The sequence below is a fragment of the Bombyx mori genome, chromosome 7 (genome assembly GCF_030269925.1).
Source record: "Bombyx mori chromosome 7, ASM3026992v2".
NCBI classification, from domain to species: Eukaryota; Metazoa; Arthropoda; class Insecta; order Lepidoptera; family Bombycidae; genus Bombyx; species Bombyx mori.
In genome coordinates this window covers 11,095,810-11,117,259 of record NC_085113.1, presented here as the reverse complement: position 1 = coordinate 11,117,259, position 21,450 = coordinate 11,095,810, and the positions used below count along the sequence as shown (strand labels likewise).

Sequence of the window (21,450 nt, the reverse complement as noted above, 5' to 3'; positions counted from 1 at the left end):
ATGAGTTCTAAGGTCGAGTTCCAACGGCGGCCCCACCCTTCAAACCGAAACGCATTACTGCTTCACGGCAGAAATAGGCGGCAAATAGGGTGGCGGTACCTACCCGCGCGGACTCACAAAAGATCCTACCATTAGTAATTACGCAAATTATAATTTTGCGGGTTTCATTTTTACTACACGACGTAATGCCTTCACCGTGGAAGTCAATCGTGAACATTTGCTAAGTATGTTTTTGATTAGAAAAATTGGTACCTGCCAGCGGGAACACCGTTGCATCGCTACATTTCACGAATGCACCGGACGTCGTATCTTTTGGCCACGACGACTTCAGTTCAGACCTTAAATTACCTCTCTCCCCTTTCCCCAGTCATGGAAACAATTATACTTTTACTCATTCATCTTCTACTTACTCATAGGCACTCACGTCGGATCAATTTCAATCAAGTCTTCACGCATTACGTCGTCTGAATTTATTTTTTAATTTATTTTATTGGTTGAGCAACTATAATTGGCTCGAGTGAAATAGACATCAATGGAATTAATGGTCGTTTATTGAAAAATAAAAAAAATATACAGACCTACGAATGCTTCCGGTCAGCAATTGTTTCTGTCCAACATTTACCTCTTCGGACGAAATCAGAAGAAGGGCCCGTTGAAAACAATTGATAATGACAAATCTGGAACCAGCGTATCAGCCGCCATGACTAATCGAAGGTCGGAGTTCCCAAATTGTTTGCAATTATGAGACTGTGGCGAACAATTTGAGTTTATATCTGAATTACTTTATTAAGATATCAAACTGTAAGTAGGTACATACTTTCTAATGCTTATATTCTAATGTTTCGTTGGGTTTTTTTTGTAATTCGTATTACGGACTTTTGCGAAATATAAGAAATACAAAAGTGGGCATCAAAAACTGCTGTTTGTTATATCTAAAGTAGTACATAAATATTTGTTATATTACGCAAGTCTACTCTACCCGTAATAGACTATTAGTTCTTAAACATGAAACTCCTTTACAGCTTTGAGGGTTTATAACGAACATTCTGGAACATTCAGCATTGTGCTTTTCCAACCGTATAGTGAAGACTCGATTGCAAAATCCGAATCTTTCACGTCCTTACGGATCCATCAGATCCAATAACCTTTGCATTAGACGCCTTCAGCTCTAACACTAGGAGCAGGCTTAGGGACCCCGGTAACCGTATTCATCGAACTCGACAAAGAGTTCGCCGTGCAACCTAACCCATGAATCAGCTCGCTGAGTTTCTCGCCGGATCTTCTCAGCGGGTCGCGATTCCGATCCGGTAGTAGATTCATTCGCGAAGCAGCTGCTCTTTAGCTGTTAGGTCTCCTTCGGAGGCGCTCGGGTAGCTGTTAGCAAATCCCACCCCTCCTGGCTGAGCCTTTGCTCGCCCACCTGTCCTGGTGAAACAGGAAAGGCCTCCAGGCCACCAGTAAATATTGATTCATAACAAAAAAAAAAAATCCGAATCATCACGTCAGTGTCACTAGTTTAAGGGTTTAACGACAAAGGGAAGTTCTTCCACCGAGCGGGTGATATTGCTCGGTAGACCGACGGTCCGAATGTTGTTGTTGTTGTATATACTCAAGCTTGTCTTGAAAATGTAAGGCACCTGTCAAATATTTTGTGTTTTTAATCTTAATGGCACATGTGATGGCTAGTGTATAGGCGGTAACGATATTCCCACTGCTTCATTTTTTTATCTTACTAATCGTCTTGTGCTAAAAATATATCAACAAATACGTTAGCTCCAAACTAATTTACCGTATCGGGCAATGATCGACTTACGATTTTAAATAAGGATGTTTCCCAATCGTAGTCCGACCCGCAACGTTCCATTGTCACGTAAAACAATGTATTACGAACTCGCAGGAAACAATAAACAATTAATATAAACACATTTAGAAACGCCCACTTCCAGTCATCGTAGTCTCTAACTCGGTAAAACACGTGAAATGAGTCTTATAGTAATATTCGTGTGTCTATCTAGAGTGGCAGCGGAACTGCATTCACTGCAGCATCATATGTACGTGTCCAGGAAATCAAGATCCAACTCATCACCCGTACAGTCCGGATACATGTACAGTCAAGTGGATAATTATCCTGGAACTCTCTCCTCTTTCGGGATTGGTTATGGAGGTGCTACACATAATGAGCCCGCTGTCAATGATCGTAAAACTGATGGTAACATTTATCCTCCCGAATACAATTACTATGATTCAAACGGTGATGTGAAACCAGTGATCGAAGTGACCGAACCGCCCGTTTCAAAATACGCAGCTGATTATGAAATTGCGAAAGCAGAAGCTAAATACAATAACAAGTTTTTACCATCGAAAATCGAAACTGATGCCATGTACGAAAGATTAAAATCGATGATGTATTATCACCCGCCTGAAGGCTATAAAGAAATGAACACAGGATACACCAGTCATGACTATAACTATGACGATGACGATGTTAGAACGAGTTCCAGAAGCTCTTATGATACTTGGCCATATTATTACCACAGCCCATATGAGTATGAACATATGAAAATCGAAGCTGAAATAGACAAGGCAAAGGATAAGCGGTACGCTGTTGTGCCCATAATTCCTGTACATGAAAACGTGGATGATGTGCCGCAATCTTATACTTCCATAGCTACACCGAATTATTATTCTGAAATTACAACAGAAAACCCAATGAGTGGTCACAAACCTTTCTTCTCCTTCGTTTTAAATGACTATTTTGATAAAAATAGTGCGGGTGATGCTCTTGTCTTTAAAGGAGTAGATTGGGGTAGTGAAATTGACCATGAATCACCTTACAACGACAATTATGCATATGCGAAAAGAAACAGAAGACTGGACGGTTCGACTATCAATGATGGAACTCTGGATTCTATTTTGGGGAGGGATAACGAGAAAACTGTTAAATCTAAGAATTCACACGGAGAATCAGTGACAGAGATTAGTCATGAGAAAAACAATGAATTCGATAAATATGGAAAGGGTAATCATGAGAGGGATGATTTTAAAACTGGCTATGAACACAGCGGCAATGGTTACAGAGGTTTTAAAGATTTCATTGACTCATTCTCGAATAAATTCGGCACTGAAGATCACAAAAAAGACTCGAAATATATTTTAGAGAGGAATGAAGATAAAGGTCAAAAGAAAAAAGGTTTCCGGAAAGTTTATCATAAAGACGAATATCAAGAGGAAGATGAATTTTTTGATAATAGCAATAACAGTGTGAAATCTGAAGAAAAGGGTGCTTCTAAGGCACATATCGGAGGATCGGAAGCATTGTTGCGATCCCAAGTCCTTGGGGCGGCCGGTAATGAGGCCAACGCGTTTGCAAAAACAGGCAATACCGAAAAGAAAGCCTATGAAGATAGCCATCGCGGTCATGACAATATTAAAGGTTTAGACAGTAATTATAAAAAATACAAAGACTTAGTGAAAAGTACAGACATCAGTAAACTGTCAACGTATCATTAGATTAGTGGCATACTAACATTCGCATTAATTTAAATATTTTGTCAATGCAATCATACTGTTTTGTTTTTATTAAGGTTATTGTTAAATAATTAAGTTTTATATTCAAATAAAAACCAACTGAAAGTGAAGGATTATTTTTATTGTGAAAAATTGTACTAACAGTTTTTCTTTGTCCAATATTTGCTAAATCAAAGCACCATCCCATTCTTAATTACTAAAGGCATTAAAATAAAAAACAAGATTTTTACAAAATAACCCACACTGATATTTGAGGACCATAAATATTTTATTGTATAATTATTCCATTGACTGAGATAACAATCTCAGATTAATTAAGGAAATGTTGGAAATATACTTAAAGTCTTAGACATAACTGTTGCTGTCGGTGATTTCTCCGATAGCTTATCGACATATTTGTGTATCTTCCATGGTGACCTAACATCTCTGTTCGACATACCACGTTCGGGTTCACCACTTTCGTAATTCTCATCAACTATCTCATCCGTATATTTCTTTACCTCTTTACGATTCACATCATCATCATCATCATAATATTCATCAAATTTAACTTTATTTTCTTTATTATGTTTAAAAGTTACATGCCTTTGTTTCTTATTTGAAGAGACAGCATTTATGGGTGGTAATATTTTACTTTTAACTTTAATTTCAGAAGCTACCTTTTGTGGTTTACCTTCAGTTGAATCTGTTTGTACATGATGATGTTCTAAATCCTTATTTTTCGTTCTTGGCTGAAGCGGCTTTCCGCTTCCTATGAATTCGTCATGGTTCACATCAAAGTCATAATCGTCCAGATTGAAATCTTCATCTTCGTGTTCATTCGAGTCTATAAATGTATTTGAAGTTTTGTCCATGTTCATTTGAAAGTCATCTTCGTCGTCCAATTCGTCAAATTTCGGTATCGGTCTCTGAATTAATACTTTCGTTTTTTCTGTACTATTATTTAGACTATTTTTTGTTGTGGTCACATTACTAATAGATCCTCTTGTAAGTCGAGTCTGTTGAACTGGTACTGGTATGATCATCGGATTATATTTGTAATAATACCTCATTTTCAGCCCATTTAATTGGGTTAACTGATCAATTTGTTCGTTTTCCTCTTTAGAAAACTCCGCTAACGCGTCTTCCTCGAATACATCTCTCGTGTGTCTTACTACAGGTGCGCCGAATATTTTTGTTTCCGTAGTTGCTTTCGAATTTTTCTCAATTAATCTTTCCTCTGTCGCTTTGATCCTTAATAATGAAACGAATAGTAAATATATTAATTTCATTGTTCCTACTTCACTTCAAAAAGTTCAATACGCGACTAGATCATTTGTATTGTCTCATCGTAGAATGTAAACTAATAATAATTTATGAATATTAAATTACGTCGCGAACAATGAATGTGGGCTGATCTCTTTAAATATTATGATTGCAAGATCGTTGTAATGCTTGCTATCTAACAGAGACCCGTTGCATTATTGTCGAACCTCTGTGTAATTGAACGAATGTAACTTTTATAATACGATATTCATTTGTTTTTTTTTTAATACTTAGATGGGTGGACGAGCTCACGGCCCATCTGATATTAAGTGGTTACCGGAGCCCATAGACATCTACAACGTAAATGCCGCCACCTACCTTGAGATATGAGTTCTAAAGTCTCAGTATAGTACAACGGCCGCCGCCCTTCGAACCGAAACGCATTACTGCTTCACGGCAGAAACAGGCAGGGCGGTGGTACCTACCCGTGCATACTCACAAGACGTCCTACCACCAGTAAAGTTGTGATATTTCTTTCTTCTCTTCTTCACCATATTTTGTTTTCATTCGTCTTTTTTCATTAGATTCCCATTTGTTTGTTATTCAACTGATTTACTAAGGTTATGAGATTATATTTATATGCAAAATTAGAAAAAAAATTTAATGAGTGAATTAATAATATCACAGAACTCAATTATCCGCATGTTTTTATAATTACTCTTGTTTGTCTCGCAAGAAAATAACAATTGCTTATTTATTTACATAACGAAAACCAATCAATCGTCAAGAATGTATTTAAGAACCATGTATCGGATTACTTTTGTCAATGTGCCGTCAGCCAGAATGAAATTCCTTTTCGAGTTGTTCAGTGCCTTTCTATATTTTAATTCAGTTTCGCCGGTGCTGATGTACTATATTTATGACGGTACTCCTAGTTCCGGGTATCTGGCTTTGAGGAGTAATGGCTTTCCAAAAATCGGACTGAGCGGTATACACGTGAAGCAATACACAAGAGCTGGTCGTCTGAAGCACAGTCGAAATGATCGTATCGTTGATTCTCATTTTAAAATCAGAAAGACCTCCCCTAACTTCATGGCCCCTGTCATGTTCAGTAATAACGCTTACGATACTATATCAAGAACTAATCGGCGAGAAGAACGAATTTCTTCTAAAGACGTGAGGAGACCCAAGGAAAACGAAGAGTTTAAAACAGCTAGTAAAATTAATCAGGAACATGGCAGACAATCTGCCGATGAAGACAATAGGGTTGCAAATACTAAAGAAGCGAAAAAACTAGAGGAAAACGTAAATAAAGACAATCGACGTTACGATGAAAAGAAAAAGAAAGTTTTCAGTAGCGACGGTAAGCCAAGCTCTGTAGATGTGAACGTGCACAAAACACAAGTTGGTGCAGAGCCTCAACGAGTCAAATTGAATAATCGGCCCGTTTCTAAGTTTTCTGCAAACAAACCTGTCGATTTACAGAACAGAAAGATCCCGATAATTGCCGAGAACTATCAACAGAATCAATATAAAACGAAATCCGAAATGATGTCGAGCGCATCTAATGATTATTCGTTTAAAGTTGGGAAAGGCAGGACTAGAGATGATAAAAAAAGAAATACTAAGATCGAAGGATTAGAACCTAAAAACTCAGTCTCTGAAGATAGTAAGTTAATTGACAAAGTTGAACAAATACCCAAACAAAGTCACGCAAACAAAGGTGACGCAAATTTAAAAACACCCTACGCAGTCTTCTATCGTATGAGCTCTGAGCCTTTGGACCAACAAGGAGAATACATGTCTGCTAAAACTGGTCCGGGAAATCAAGAATTTAATCTCAACAACAAAAGAAAAAGATTTCTGAATGAATTGGACCACGGTATTGAATCAAAAAAGCTTCAATCAAAAATGTCTATAGCAACTTTCAAACTGAACAGTTTCTCTAATTTCAGAACCGCATGAAGAAAACTAATGAAATAATGGTATAAGTAATCATAAAATTTATTGAAACTATAATTATGTCTTCGATTTGTCCCAATGAACAATTTTGTAATACTAAAAGCCTTGACGCCGTTCAATAAATTACATTAATACAAATTTTATAATACTTTTATTGATTTGTCTTTTTGTTTTTGTTTTAAATTCATTTAATTGAACCCGTATCGCACCGAAACTGACTTACAGTCACTGAAAATCGATTTAATCTTAATTGAACCGAAAACGTGCAAAAACTGCTTCAACTAGAAAAAGCGTTAAATCTAATTTGAAAAAAAAAGGTCTTTAACATCGAAATCAATTGAAATTAACTGAAAAAGTTTCATTTATGCCCGCTTTATGTATTTTATTTAAATAACCATGGTCGTTGCTTAGAGCATAGATACCCATCATGCAAATCGACGCAGCTTCAAAACTTGGTATGCGCGGGTATCTTGTGATTAGATTTAGCCTTCTCCCCAAACATATAAGAGGACTAGATACCGCAACGCTTGTGGTAGTCCCAAAAATTCACATAATTTAACATTTCCTATTAACAGCTTACTTCATCTATACTAATATATAAATCTACAGTGGTTTTTACGGAAGTTCCATTATAACTACTGAACCATACATCCGATTGACTTGAAGCGGGCGAGTACGGCTAGTCGTTTATATGTATGTAAAGAAAATCCTTTTTTATGTAAATTAAGCAATAAAAAAAATTTAAGCTAAAAAAACCTAAGGTTTTTATTTACTTATTTAATGTCGACTTTAAGACTTTCTGTTAGCGACAAATTATATCACTGATGACCATTCGAATTTTAAGATAGTCGTGTCGAATAGAGTACCTCCTCTTTAATACTTATTTGGAGTCGGTTAAAAATGAAAGTTATCAGTGAACAAACAGGTGTGGTGGGGAAATGTGCTTTTAAAGGTTGTTCAGCGAATGACTTGCGACACATGATTCTATTAGGTTACTAAGTAAATAGTAGTATTTTCTTTCAGCATTACTGCACAAAATTGTAGTATCGACTTAATTCTAAGTAACTTCCACGGACTCTAGAGAATTGAATAAAGGCAATAGTTTTATTGGTTCCTGTTATAAGTTCTATGTTTCAACATTAGTTGCTAATTTTTCCGATCCTTCATTATGCTCCTGAAAATCGGAGGAAATAATATGGTTACTACAAATGTTTGTTTTTAATTTTCAAACCAAATCTTTCATCAAATTATGGTCCAATAATGAGGGTTGGCAGAGAGCTGAGTTAGCTGTTAAACTACAAGTATTTAATTCGCATTAATCAATTGAAAACTAGAATATATTATGACAACATTACCATAACAGTCAATGAGCTTCAATTGCTATAAAACATTATGAATCTTTGAAACATTTGCGAGTGTTATTGCGAAACGCTCTGTGTCAATTTTAAATCAATTTATGCACTAAACACCTATCGTTTTTGCGTTCTACGTCTAGTCGAACGCGCAGCAATGCACCGTTTAAATTAATACAGGGTTTTTCATTATCATTGACACAGAAGACCGTTGCCCAATCTAGAGAGCGCTCTCGAACTGGCCCATTTATGATGAATGTCAATGTTCGGTGCAGTATTATGATCACTATATAAATGGTACTCTTGACCTTTGCTGCCATTACTATACGAGACGTTGAAGAAAACATGGCGCGGAAAATCGCGGCCCTCTTACTCCTTGGAGCCTATGGATCCTGCATGGAGATGCGGGAGACAGTAGAGAGAATGGTCATGGTACGTACCACCGGATCTGACCTTCAACCAGCCGCTACCGGTTACATATACAAGAAAAACAACGACGGGCATTCCAGTGTCGTCAAAATGGGCGAAAGTGAAATAATGGAGCAGCTATCGAAACTGTATGAGAAGCCTGAAGCTTATTCTGCTGCTGCTCCGGCCGCGGCAGGTTCTTTTCACACCAAAGAGGAAGACGAGAATAAAGCTGCGTCAGCAGCTAGCGAAACCTATATTAAGCCAGTTGTAGAAAAAGACGAACACGCCGATGGTATTGCTGACGACGATTATGATAAAATATTCAGCGGTTACGGATCAGGATATGATGATTACAAGAAAGGATTTGCAGATTATCTTCACGGACTTAAACATTACGATAACGGCCATGGCCACGAGCATGGTGGTGGGAAAGACTACGGATCCAAAGGGCATCACGAATACGGAGACAAAGGGTTCAAAGGATTTAAAATCATACACCATTACGGAAAGGGTGACGCGGGCGACTACCACACAGAAAAATACGGGAGTTTCGCAATTACGAAAGAAGGCGGTCACAAGAAAGATTACGACGAAGCCGACGATTATGGAAAACATTATGCTGAAGGACACGGCTACAAAGGTGCTGATCACGGAAACAAAGGATCTCACAGTAAAGGAGAAGAGGTCGATGGATACCACAAGGTCTACGACAAGAACGAATTCAAGAAGGACCATGACTTTTACGATGGAGAAGGTCACAAAGGTGGCTACCACAAACATGGAGACGGACATGCTTATCACGGATCAGACGCCGGAAAATTCGAGAAGGGAGGATCACATGACTCTGGTCAGCACAAGGGAGAATTCGGAAAAGGCGGCTTCGTCGAAAAGAAGTCCGGCGATGAACATGGAGCTCAGCACTCAGCTGAAGAAGGAGGGGAATCCTCAGGACACGGACACCGCGAATTCGGCATTAAAGAAGGCAAACATGGCGGCAAAGGCTACGTCTATGAGATCAAGCATTAATGGAAATTCGTACAAAATAGTTGTTATAATATTGTTGATTTTTAGTAAGACTTTGTAAATAATGTGCGTAATTATCAAAAAAATCGATGAGCCATATGCCGAAAATTGTATTTTTATTGAACCTAAAATATCCTATCGAAATACATACAATATTTTATGATAAAATTTTAATTGGATATGTTTCTTTTTTGCTACAACCACATTACCAGTAAACTTTGGTAAAAAGTATAATATTAAGAATATTTATTATTATAGAAGTTGAAGACGTTAAAATTATTGCCGTTCTTATAATCGTACCAATTTCTAGCATCGAACCGTTACGCGTTTCGTCTTGAAGTGGTGGACTTAGTAAATAATTAATAATTCCAACAAAATAAGCAGCGATAATAAATCAACATAGACACCTACCACGTAAATGCTACCACCCACCTTGAGATAGGAATTCTAAGGTCTCAGTATAGTCACAACGGCTGCCCCGCCCTTCAAACCGAAACGCATTACTGCTTCACAGCAGGAATAGGCGGGGTGGTGGTTCCTACCCGTGCGGACTCACAAGAGGTCCTACCAACAGTAAACACATCTTACTATAATTAAAATTACTATTAATTGACTGATTACGCGGAACATGATTAATAACGAAAAATAATTTCGTAGATTTTTTTTTCCAGTCACACCGAAGCACTAAACACACAAGTCATGTGTCTAATCGTTGCTAGCGGACGATCTGGTTAACCCGTCGCTTATTCACAGCCCACTGAGTTTCTCGCCGGATCTTCTCAGTGGGTCGCGATTCCGATCCGATGGTAGATTCTGCGAAGCACTGCTCTTGCTAGGGATAGTGTTAGCAAATTCTCTCAGATTGAGACCGTGAGCTCACCCACCCGTACGGGTGTAGCTGAAATGGCTATTAAGAGACTTCTTAAGCTACCAACGAATAGGCAGGGTAAATAAATAAATAAAGTCGTTAATTTGGCCTCAAATGACGTCACGCTTTATGAAGTAGTGTTCAGCCGTGTTGGCTCCATCGAGCCTTAGAAAGAGAACTTAGGTCTTAAATTCAGTGTATAACATGGCGTATCAGGGTAGGTGGCGGATTTGTCGGTTTGTAATGGCGTTAAAATTCTGAACCCCATATAGGCCGTTCGTTCACTTAGAACAGTAAAAGAAATAAAAAAATACAACTTTTACCCTACTTTAATATTTTTATTCTTTTTTTTTTGATTAGATAGGTGGAGGAGCTCACAGCCCACCTGGTGTTACTGGAGCCCATAGACGTCTACAACGTAAATGCGCCACCCACCTTGAGATATAAGTTCTAAGATCTCAGTGTAGTTACAACGGCTGTCCCGCCCTTCAAATCTAAACGCATTATTGCTTCACGGTAGAAATAGGCGGAGTGGACCTTCCCGTGCGGACTCACAAAAGGTCCTACCACGCAACTTATAGTTTTATTTTTATTTTTATTTCACGATGTTATTCCTTCACCGTGGAAGTCAATCGTGAACATTTGGTACGTATTTCATTAGAAAAATTGGTAACCGCCTACTAGATTCGAACACCGTGGCATCGCTAGATACGAATGCACCAGACGTCTTATCCTTTAGGCCACGACGACTACAAAAATGTTATTGACATTTTGTAGTAACATAAACTAATAACATTTAAAAAAGTAATATACAACATAAACCCATTGCTGTAGTGATTTTGAGATTTATGATTAATTAAAATAAAAACTGTGACAAGTAGCTTTAACAGCCCTCTCTTAATATTAACCCAACACTAAAGAATTTACTAAAGAATATGTTAAGTCGACAGAAGCCGTTAATTACATAAGTGTACCAGCACAAATCGGGAGAAGTGGCGTAGGTATGCTCGTGAGGCGCATAACCTCTGCCCACAGCAATGATACTGGTTGACGACCACAACCGCTCTTACAAGATGATACGACAAGGAAAAAAAATCTTCAGATACTGGAACAGATGGACATTTGAGAGTGTGGGGGCAGAACTGTATACTTAGTGGATGCATTAACGCTTCCCAACCAAGCTCTCTCAATACTAAAACAATATGACGTCTAGCGCTCTCTACTATTTTCAAAGATCCCCTTTCAGTTGGTCAATTCGGATCGTTTCTTCTATTTCTTGCTTGGGTCTCATTCTACCTGTAGAAATACAAATCGATGGTTTTGTAAGCTTATACTTTACTAATCCCACACACACATACACACATCCAGATACATACTTATTGCGAGTCCATTTCCCTGTAGGCAAACAAGCATACGCCCCACCTAATGGTTACCGTATCTCATGGACGTCAGCAATGCCAGGGGCAGAGCCAAGCCGCTGCCTACCGTTTAATACTCTCCACAAGCCTCGTTCGAAGAAGGACATGTCATAGCGCTCAGGAAACACCGTGGAGGGAGCTCTTTCCAAAGCCGGATGGTACGTGGCCAAAAAGATTTCTGGAAACGCGCTGTGACTGCAGCGGCTCTAGGTAGTATGGACGAACTCTCCAATGGTGGGTGGTGCGATGGTAAAAACGAGATGATAATACCATCTCAAACAATTGTTGGGCGGTAACATCGTTCACTCATTTATATAATAAAAATGCAATTTTTTTTACTTATTGCTTAGGTGGGTGGACGAGCTCACGGCCCACCTAGTGTTTAGTGGTTACCGGAGCCCATAGACATATGAACATCTGCAACGTAAATGCCGCCACCCACCTCGAGACATTAGTTTTAAGGTCTCAGTTTTTACAGTACAACGGCTGCCCTAGCCTTTAAGCCGAAACCCATTAGTGCTTCACGGCAGAAATAGGCAGGGTGATAATACCTACCCGTGCGGACTCATAAGCCATCCTAACGTAAAAGGGTAATTTTAACAAATTTTAATTTTCAATTTTCCCTACCTAAGCTGATAGCCTTGAGAGGCTATTTCAGCGTAACCGTGGCTAGTAGGTGAGCTCACGGGGCTCAAACCTGACGACGATGCTAACACGAACCCTAGCAAGAGCCGTGCTTCGCAGAATCTACCACCGGATAGGAAACGCGACCCACTGAGAAGATCCGGCGAGAAACTCAATGGGCTGTGTCTGAGAGTTAATTTACTCGTCGAGCCCTTCGTCGCAAGCGACGGGTTCGACGAGAACGGTGACCGGTGCTTGAAGTACCTAAATGCACCGTTAGTGGATCGGGAGGATCCGAAATGACGTGTTTTGGGCGACGTCGACTGCTTTCCATTCTGTCCGCAGGATCGGGAATGTAGTTACCGGCGGCCACGATGAGAGGGTTCTCGTGTCGTGCCGCTTTATCGAAGTGGCGCGTCGACGCCGACGGCATGTACTTACTGGTGGACTCTAAGTCCAGGTCGTCATGGAGGTAATTTTTTTTTTTTTTTACTTTTGTGATTTTTTATTGATTTTTTTAATTCTTCACGAAAACACACAATTGTATTACGCTAAATACGCTTACAGTGCTCTCGTATTATTTTTCTTCGATCCACATAAAACTTCTTCTGAATGAAAAAAGCATTTCACGGCTGCTCAATTTGTGGTCGGCATCGCGACCGCAGAACGTTGCACAATAGTGAATATTTTTTTTCATTACCAACGTCTTTGTCACCTCTAACCTCGTCTGATAAACAATTTGTTACATGGACAAGAAAGTCAACGAGTACACTCACGGTCCTTTTGTCTCTAGGTTTGATATAAATATTGGGTAACGGACTTATCAAATCATACGAGCACTGGTTGCAAAGCAGTACACATCTCAGGATGGTTTATATGGTATTATGTTTTGTGGCGGTGATGGGAGCGGTGTCTGCAGTGAAGGTCGACTTCGTGCCTCCCGGTGCTACCAGCTATATCTACCGGAGCGACAACAATGGCCCAGCGAGCCTCATCCAACTCGGCAGCCTCAAGTACGACCAGCCTCACGCATTTGCGGCACCATTGCCTCTAGCACAACCACTAAAATTCGGAGCCATAGAAAACTATAAACTTGGACCAGCACCGCTTCCGTACATCGCAGCCAAGCCTATAGTAGTAGAAGATGCTGAAGAAGACGATGATAGCGACGAATCTTCAGAGGAGTACGCTGGCGGTGAAGAACTAACCGGACTTGACCATGGACATGAATTCGAAAAGGGAGAAGGAAACGACTACGATGAAAAATATCACTCCGCCCACGGTGAAAAGGGCACCAAAGGATACCTATCCAAGGGACATCATGATGAAGGCAAAGCAGGACATTACGACAAGGAACATGGAGAAGGTTACTATAGCGACGAAAAAGGTGAGAAAAAAGCACATCACGACAAAGTCGACGCCCACGGGAAACATCACGAATCCGGAGAGAGCTACAAAGGCGGCGACCACGGACACAAGAAACACTTCAGCAAAGGTGAAGACGTAACTGGCTACCACAAGATCTTCCATAAGGATGAGTTCAAGAAGGATCACGACTTCTACGACGTTGCGGACAAGAGTGGACATTTCAAGAAGCACGACTACGCCAACGAGCACCATGGATCCGAGAAAGGAGCGCACAAGAAGGGACAACATCACGACTCTGCCAGTGATAAGGGTGAATTCGGCAAAAAGGGATACCACGCTAAAGGCCATATTGACGATGCTCATAAAGGCATTTCTTCTGAGAAAGGCCAGGACAGCTATTACAAGCACCACGAGGACTTCGGTAAGAAGGGAGGCAGCGAGTACGAAAAAGAACACGCCTTCGAAGATGACGATGAAGAATATGATGATGATGACAAAGAATAGGGAAACCCGTTTATGTGCCTCTTATAAATATGTCGTGTGTTAAGGACTTCAGTATGATGATGTTTTGATTATTTTGTTACGTTTGGTTATACTATTATAAGCCGTGTAAGGTTTTTTTGTATTGCAATTAATAAATACGATGATAATAAAACCATTTGTGTTGATGATTCCCTTGACTGATTTTGTAAACAAATCATGTCCTTTTAACTTACTACTTTGGTTTTAACAACAACATTACAGTTCAATATATTACTACGATTCAGTTAAAATAATAACTTAAATTACATTGAAGACGTAAAAAATCTGCTTTTGTGTGCAAACTTTCTCGCTTTACCAGGCTTTTGCATTAGATCTATCTTTTATATTATATCTTATGACTGCTAAAAGGTTCTAATAGTAACGGGTAGATATCCCAATTTTGTTTCGTTTCGGTTTGATGAATGGGGCTTCTGATATGTAACATAACAAAGATTTTGACCTCACGATTCAAAGCGGGTAGCTGTAACAAAAAAAAATCGTTTTTATCGCCTAAAAAAGCTCACAGCCACTTGAAATTAAGGTCTTAATTACAAAAACACATGGAAATCTCAATAACAATTTACATTAAAGGTCAACCTAATTTTAAGATTGAGGGGAATGCTAATTATTAAATTTTGCAGCAGGCTAATGAAAAAAAAAATAGAGTAATAAGTAGTGGTATTTACTGAAATAAAGATACATAATAATAATAATAGTAATTTGGGACAGTGAGACCACTGAAAATATTTAACCCTTGGCGGCCATAAATCGACCGCAAAAATAGATTAATTCAACCGCAAAGGGTCAAACAATGATAATTTTAACCACGAAGAAGTCACACATGAGCATCTGGCCCCAAATTAGGATACCCTGTGCCATGTAATCAGACACAAATAAACATATAAAAATATACAAATATAGGTATTAAACTTCATTTATATATTTATTATTTTAAAAAAAAGAATACAATATTCCTAACCTAAAAGTACATGTTATTATCCGCAACATGCTTCGTCAGATTACAGAAATAAAGTTATCAGCAACATGCTTCGTCAAAAAGTACAATTATTACTTTCAGCTGCAAGCGTCGTCATAAGTAACATAAAGGTCCACGCTAACAGCAATGCGCGCGTAGGCATCGGCTAGTCAAACAAGCACATTAAACACACAAAAGAAAGAGTAAAGAAACCTGTTCATCATACAAATGTTTGCTCGATGTGGAAATTTAACCCACATATACCATCATTTGATCTAACTGCAGCATAAGGCATGCACGACAATAGACAACACCGGTCTTCTTCTAATAGACAAACACCACATTTTAAAATACTTAAATTGAAGGCTACCTTAAAAATCATTGACTTTTTTTATGATGGAAGGATTACTTGTGGCCCGGAGATCTTTCCTTGTTTCACCAGGACAGGTAAGCGAGCAAAGGCTCTGCCTGGATGGGTGGGATTTGCTAACAGCTGCCCGAGCACCTCCAAAGGAGACCTAACAACTCAAGAGCAACAGCTTCGCGAATGATTCTACTACCGGATCGGAATCGCAAGAAGTAAAAGGACTACAATATAACACACGGTATCCACAACCACCATGAGGTCCTCTCAGTCAAAACGCATCGTAAAAGTATACCGCTTATACCAGTCAATAAATATATTTTTCTGAAATCACTATGAACGCAACTGTCAAATGTCCTAATAAATAATTAACAATACTAATTTATTTTAACAATTAACTTTATATAGTATATATAAATGTTCCGAAATCTAATTGGGACCTTGAAAGAGCTCGAGCGAAGAAAAATTTAATCAGCCTTACACAGCAGGCGTTGTTTAATCAATTTTCATTTTGATTTAACAATAATGAACGACCTTTTAATCAAATTAACACAATAACATCGCTATTGATGTTTTAAATTAATTAATTAAAATGTATTAGCGGAATTATTATGTAATTTTTTATTGCTTAAATGGATGGAAGAGCTCACAGCCCATCTGGTGTTAAGTGGTTACTGGAGCACATAGACATCTACAACGTACCTAAATGCGCCACTCACCTTGAGATATCAGTTCTAAGGTCTCAAATATAGTTACAACGGCTGCCCCACCCTTCAAACCGAAACGCATCACTGCTTCACGACAGAAATAGGCAGGATAGTGGTAACTACCCGTGCGGACTTACAAGAGGTCCTACCACCAGTAAGTAAGGCGATGAAAAAATTATCAAAATCGTTATTAAAATTATTTACGTAAAGGGTAATATGATGGTTTACTTTTATCGAGTGGCGAGTACGTGGGAACTAATTTATCTAATGTAGTACATACTTAACTGATTAAATTCCACGGAGAAGGAGTAACATCGTGTAATAAAAATCCAACCCGGAAAAATAGTACCTGCCTAATTTGCTTAGGGCGTGGTAGCTGGTAGGTACGGCGTCAGATGAAACTTGCCTATTTGTGCAAAACAGACAAGGCTGAGGTAACCGTTGTAATATGGAACTAAGACTTAGAACTCATCTCTCAAGGTGGGTGACGGATTTAACGCTCTTGATGTCTACGGGCTTAACACCAGTAACCACTTAGCATCACGTAGGCTGCGTAACCCGTGAGCTCGTTCTACCATCTAAACAATAAAACAAATGTATTTCTTTACTAAATTTTACTGTTATAGACGAATGAAAAAGCGGTCTATAACGTGATTGTCAGAGAAAATTTTAAGACTTTCATTTTTGAGCACACGTGAGCATGGTTTAGCTTTTTTTTAAATTAAGTTACGGACAACACGAATGTATTTCTTTACTAAATTTTGCTATTATAGACATATTAAGAAGCGGTCAATAGCGTGATTGTCAGTGCATATTTTAAGATAATAATTTTTGAGCACTCGTGAGCATGGTTTAGCTGTTTTTATATTAAGTTAAGGACGCGCCTTCTCAGTGACGCAGCGGTAACTCTTCGACGCATATTGTCATTTCCACTGCTGCTTACTGCATAGTTGCATAGTGATGGTGTCTGTAATATCGATATAGACATATTCCATGATTGTTTGCAGCGATTTGTAACGATTGCTATCAGCTACTTATGCGTCCATTAATTTGTTAGAAAGGTTTTGATTTAATTATTTCTTTGTAAGATTATTATTATTATTTTATTGCCCTTGTAGGCAGACGCAACTAAATTCAATTTCGGAGGCTCACCCCAGAGAGTTCTCCACTTCAGACACAAGTTTAGATCATGTCCCTTGCACCATGCTTCGATAAACATTCTGATGGCCGATATATCGCGCATTCCCCGTGCTGTAATCCGCATAGCAATGCATGCCATCAATAGATAGCATGTCATTGATATACAAGATAAAAAGCATGGGGGAGAGCACCGAGCCTTGTAGAACGCCAGCGTTAATAGTCATGGTATCGGAGCAGCAACCGTCTACAACGACCGTGATGCTCCGCCCATACAAAAAACTAGCGATCCACTTGCAGAGACCCTCGGGGACTCCGTAAGATGGTAACTTCGCCAGAAGTGCCCTATGCCAGACCCTGTCGAAGGCCTTCGCGATATCCAGGCTTACAGCGAGAGCCTCGCCCTTGCTCTCCAAGGCTTCAGCCCACCTGTGAGTAAGGTATACAAGAGGATCGCCAGCTGAGCGACCATGCCGGAAACCGTACTGTCAGTCACTGATCGATCCTCAACCTGGCGATGCTCGAGATACTTCAGGAGTTGCGTGTCTATTATTCACTCAATCACCTTGGAAAGCAAGGAAGTTATCGCGATAGGCCTATAACTCGATGGGTCTGATCGGTCATCCTTCTTGGGAATATGGTGGACATGGGCAGTCTTCCATGAAGACGGGAACCCTGTTAGTACTACATACGATATTGGACGAAAACCTGAATAGTGCCAGCAATGATTTCAAGATTGCTATTCACAAGTCCCGAAAATATTCCCAAAAAAGTACCTACCTACGTACTGATATCAATACACACAAACTAGTACTTCGTTGACATTGTAAACATCCCAAATTCGTGAACGGAATGACCGTTACATAAAACAAATTTAATAATAAAAAAAACACCACTAAACCTTGACCGACGCGTGTCGCTGCACCGATTATGAGCTCGCTCAACTATAACCGCGAACTGTTAGCACTCATCTCCTTGACAAGCCATCCTTGCTCGCTAATTCCGAACCAAATCTATATAAGCCTAGTCGATTCCATGTATGTCAGTGTCGCAACCTAGATCGTTCGTGCAAGACACGGTAAAAAATTAGGGCAATATGCAAAAGAAATTATGTTTCGCGTTGTCATTCGGCGTCTGGTGGTTGGCTGAGTCAGCGCCCGCCGGCCTCGGCGAGATCGGGTTCGACAAACTTGACACCGACATCGCAAACCTACGCTACGACGAAGACATAGATAGCTTCTCGAAATTACTGGACGAAACCGATAATGCTATTAACAAAGACGCTAAAAGTAAATTAACCACATCGGGCTTCAAAAAGAAAACAACAGCCAATAAAGGACTGGAAAGCGCACACGACATAGGTGATTTGAAAAAATTCTACAAAGCAATCGGTGCTATCGATAAAGGTGATTATGAAAATGACGATATATACGGTACAGCTCAAGGACTTGCCGGCAAAAGTGTTGGTATAAAAGGGAACGAGGAAAGGAAATACCGGAAAGGTACTAAAACACGCGGATTCCATAGAATTCATCACAAGGACGAATTTAAAAAAGATAAACTATTTTACGAAGATGACGAGACGAAGGGAACGATCAGTAAGGTAGGGGCAAAGGGACTCGGTGTGAAGGTGACTGCAGGAGCTGGATTCGACAAAGGGCATTTCCAACGCGATCACAAAAAAGGAATATACGGCAAACAAGGTTTTCTGGATCAGTGATATTTAGACAAAGAGTTTAGTGGCTATTCAGACAGTCAAGGTTTCGATGGATCTTTTAATAGTGAAATTTAATATGATGTCCTAATTATATAATTTTTTGGACGTAGTTTTTTTGGTTTTAATTTCAAAAATATTAAATTTTAGAGAAATATTTACTCAACATTTAAACATTACTCTGATATTGATCAATTTCATTTGTGTATTTACAATATCAATAAAACGTATTAAATCATAAAATTATTTCTATTTTTTTGCAATTTAACCATGGTCCAACTGAAGTTAGTGTTGCTCATGGACAACAGTAAGTAGCAGCAGAGATTCAGGTAATAGTGCGTTTAGATCTTGTGAAGTAAACTTCTTTAAGTAAACAAACAGATAATTTAAAAATAAATAAAAAATTATTTGGTTATGGATATTTTGAGGTAAGTATTCTGAGGTAAGTTCTTTTTTTTTTCTTTTTTTTTCCCTACCCATGCTGATAGCCTTGAGAGGCTATTTCAGCTTCACTCTGGCATGTAGGTGAGCTCACGGGGCTCAAACCGGAGTGTTGCTAACTCTGGCCCTAGCAAGAGCAGTACTTCGCGGAATCTACCATCGGATCGGAAACGCGACCCACTGGTGAGGTAAGTAAGAATGTTCCTACACTTTATTAACCAATAGACAGGCTGTGGTGTTCTTAAAAAATATTTTATGTATAGAAAAGTAATTCTCGCATAGCAAACATAAAAACTTCCAGCGCTTTTGAAAAATAAATTAATTAAAAATTTGCTTTAAACATTGCTACTACCACATTAACATGCTACTAATTAAACACTGCTAAGACAACTAAAGTGAATTTTTGTAAAACAAAAAAGATAATATTACAATATTATTATTATATTAGGTGCTATTTAATTTTATTAGATTGGGTACCGATCACTTTTGCTTACAGTGAGTAAAAAACAATGTTGTTAGATGTCGTGGCCTAAAGGATAAGACGTCCGGCGCATTCGTATCGAGCGATGCAACGGTGTTCGGATCTCGCAGGCAAATACCAATATTTCTAATGAAATACGTATATTTAAGAAATGTTCACGATTGCCTTCCACGGTGAAGGAATACTGGTGGTAGGACCTCTTGTGAGTCCGCACCGTTAGGTACCATCACCTTGCCTATTTCTGCCGTGAAGCAGTAATGTGTTTCGGTTTGAAGGGTGGGGCAGCAGACCTTACAACTTATATCTTAAGGTGGGTGGCGCATTTTGTAGATTTCTATGGGCCAGTAACCACTTAACACCAGGTGGGCTGTGAGCTGGTCCATTCATCCAACAATAAAAAAAAACACTTTAATTTACTCCCTTTCAGTGGACACCTTTTAATACGCGGAGATGGTCCCCCTTACTTCTATCCTTCATGTTTTTATGTCACTCGTGGGTAGAAATGTGTTGGTGCTTTAATACTCTAGGCTGAAATCGCAGAGCCGGTAAACGGAAATTGAAAAATTATTGAAGTGAAACTTCTTTAGGCGCATGAAGGTAAAATTTTTACAGATGTAACGTCACGCAGGTATGCAACGGAAGTATCGAAAAAGAGAGAGAGAGAGAGCGATCGAGACCGATTGAGAGAGAGTAAGACAGGGCGAACGTAGCATGAAGCAACTAGCCATGGAGTGAGAGTAGGGAGCAAGCAAGTGAGAAAGATCGAGAAAAAAGTGAGACAGAATGCTCAGTTCCTACATACTATAAAAATACGTATAAAGAATTTTATTTTTAATACAGCGCCATCTGTGAGATGTTTTAATACTAACGTGTGTATGAAACCTCTTGTAGTGAATTTTAATTTAGGATATACGTGAAGTTAAAATATCAATTCACAGTGGGCGCTACCTCATACTATAAAAGGTGATTTACAATTATTTACTAATGACAAAATTTTACTAATAATATACTTAGACATTTAGGATAATTGTATTTTAATTTTTGAAGATTTCACTTCTAACACGTGTGAATTGCACATATGTTATTTTTATTTATTAAAAAAAACAACTACATTAAAAATATTAACTAAAAATCGGATGATTTAAAAGTACGAGTGCTATAATATAAATATTCCTAGAATGTTAGTAAAAGTATTATGTCTACGTTTTGTTTTTTAGTTAGTATTTTAATGTCGTCAGGTTTTTGGTAAAGCTCTTTATTTAGTATCTATAGATAGTTTTTTTAGATTAGTTAGTCGATTTAATCGAAA

General features: G+C 38.8%; 3 protein-coding genes across 3 annotated transcripts; 2 read left to right on the top strand and 1 right to left on the bottom strand.

Annotated features, from left to right (window-relative positions):
• The first annotated feature begins 1,980 nt into the window (after positions 1-1,980).
• Positions 1,981-3,633, top strand: LOC101745134 (uncharacterized). Its single transcript, XM_004927047.5, has one exon. The coding sequence runs from the start codon at positions 1,981-1,983 to the stop codon at positions 3,508-3,510; it is 1,530 nt and encodes a 509-aa protein (XP_004927104.1). The 3' UTR covers positions 3,511-3,633.
• LOC101745285 (uncharacterized) lies at positions 3,629-5,418 on the bottom strand. Its single transcript, XM_004927048.5, has one exon. The coding sequence runs from the start codon at positions 4,797-4,799 to the stop codon at positions 3,843-3,845; it is 957 nt and encodes a 318-aa protein (XP_004927105.1). The 5' UTR covers positions 4,800-5,418; the 3' UTR covers positions 3,629-3,842.
• Positions 5,419-18,601: 13,183 nt separating this feature from the next.
• Positions 18,602-19,225, top strand: LOC101746708 (uncharacterized). Its single transcript, XM_004927058.1, has one exon. It carries the CDS (start codon positions 18,602-18,604, stop codon positions 19,223-19,225), a length of 624 nt encoding a protein of 207 aa, XP_004927115.1.
• Positions 19,226-21,450: the final 2,225 nt, after the last annotated feature.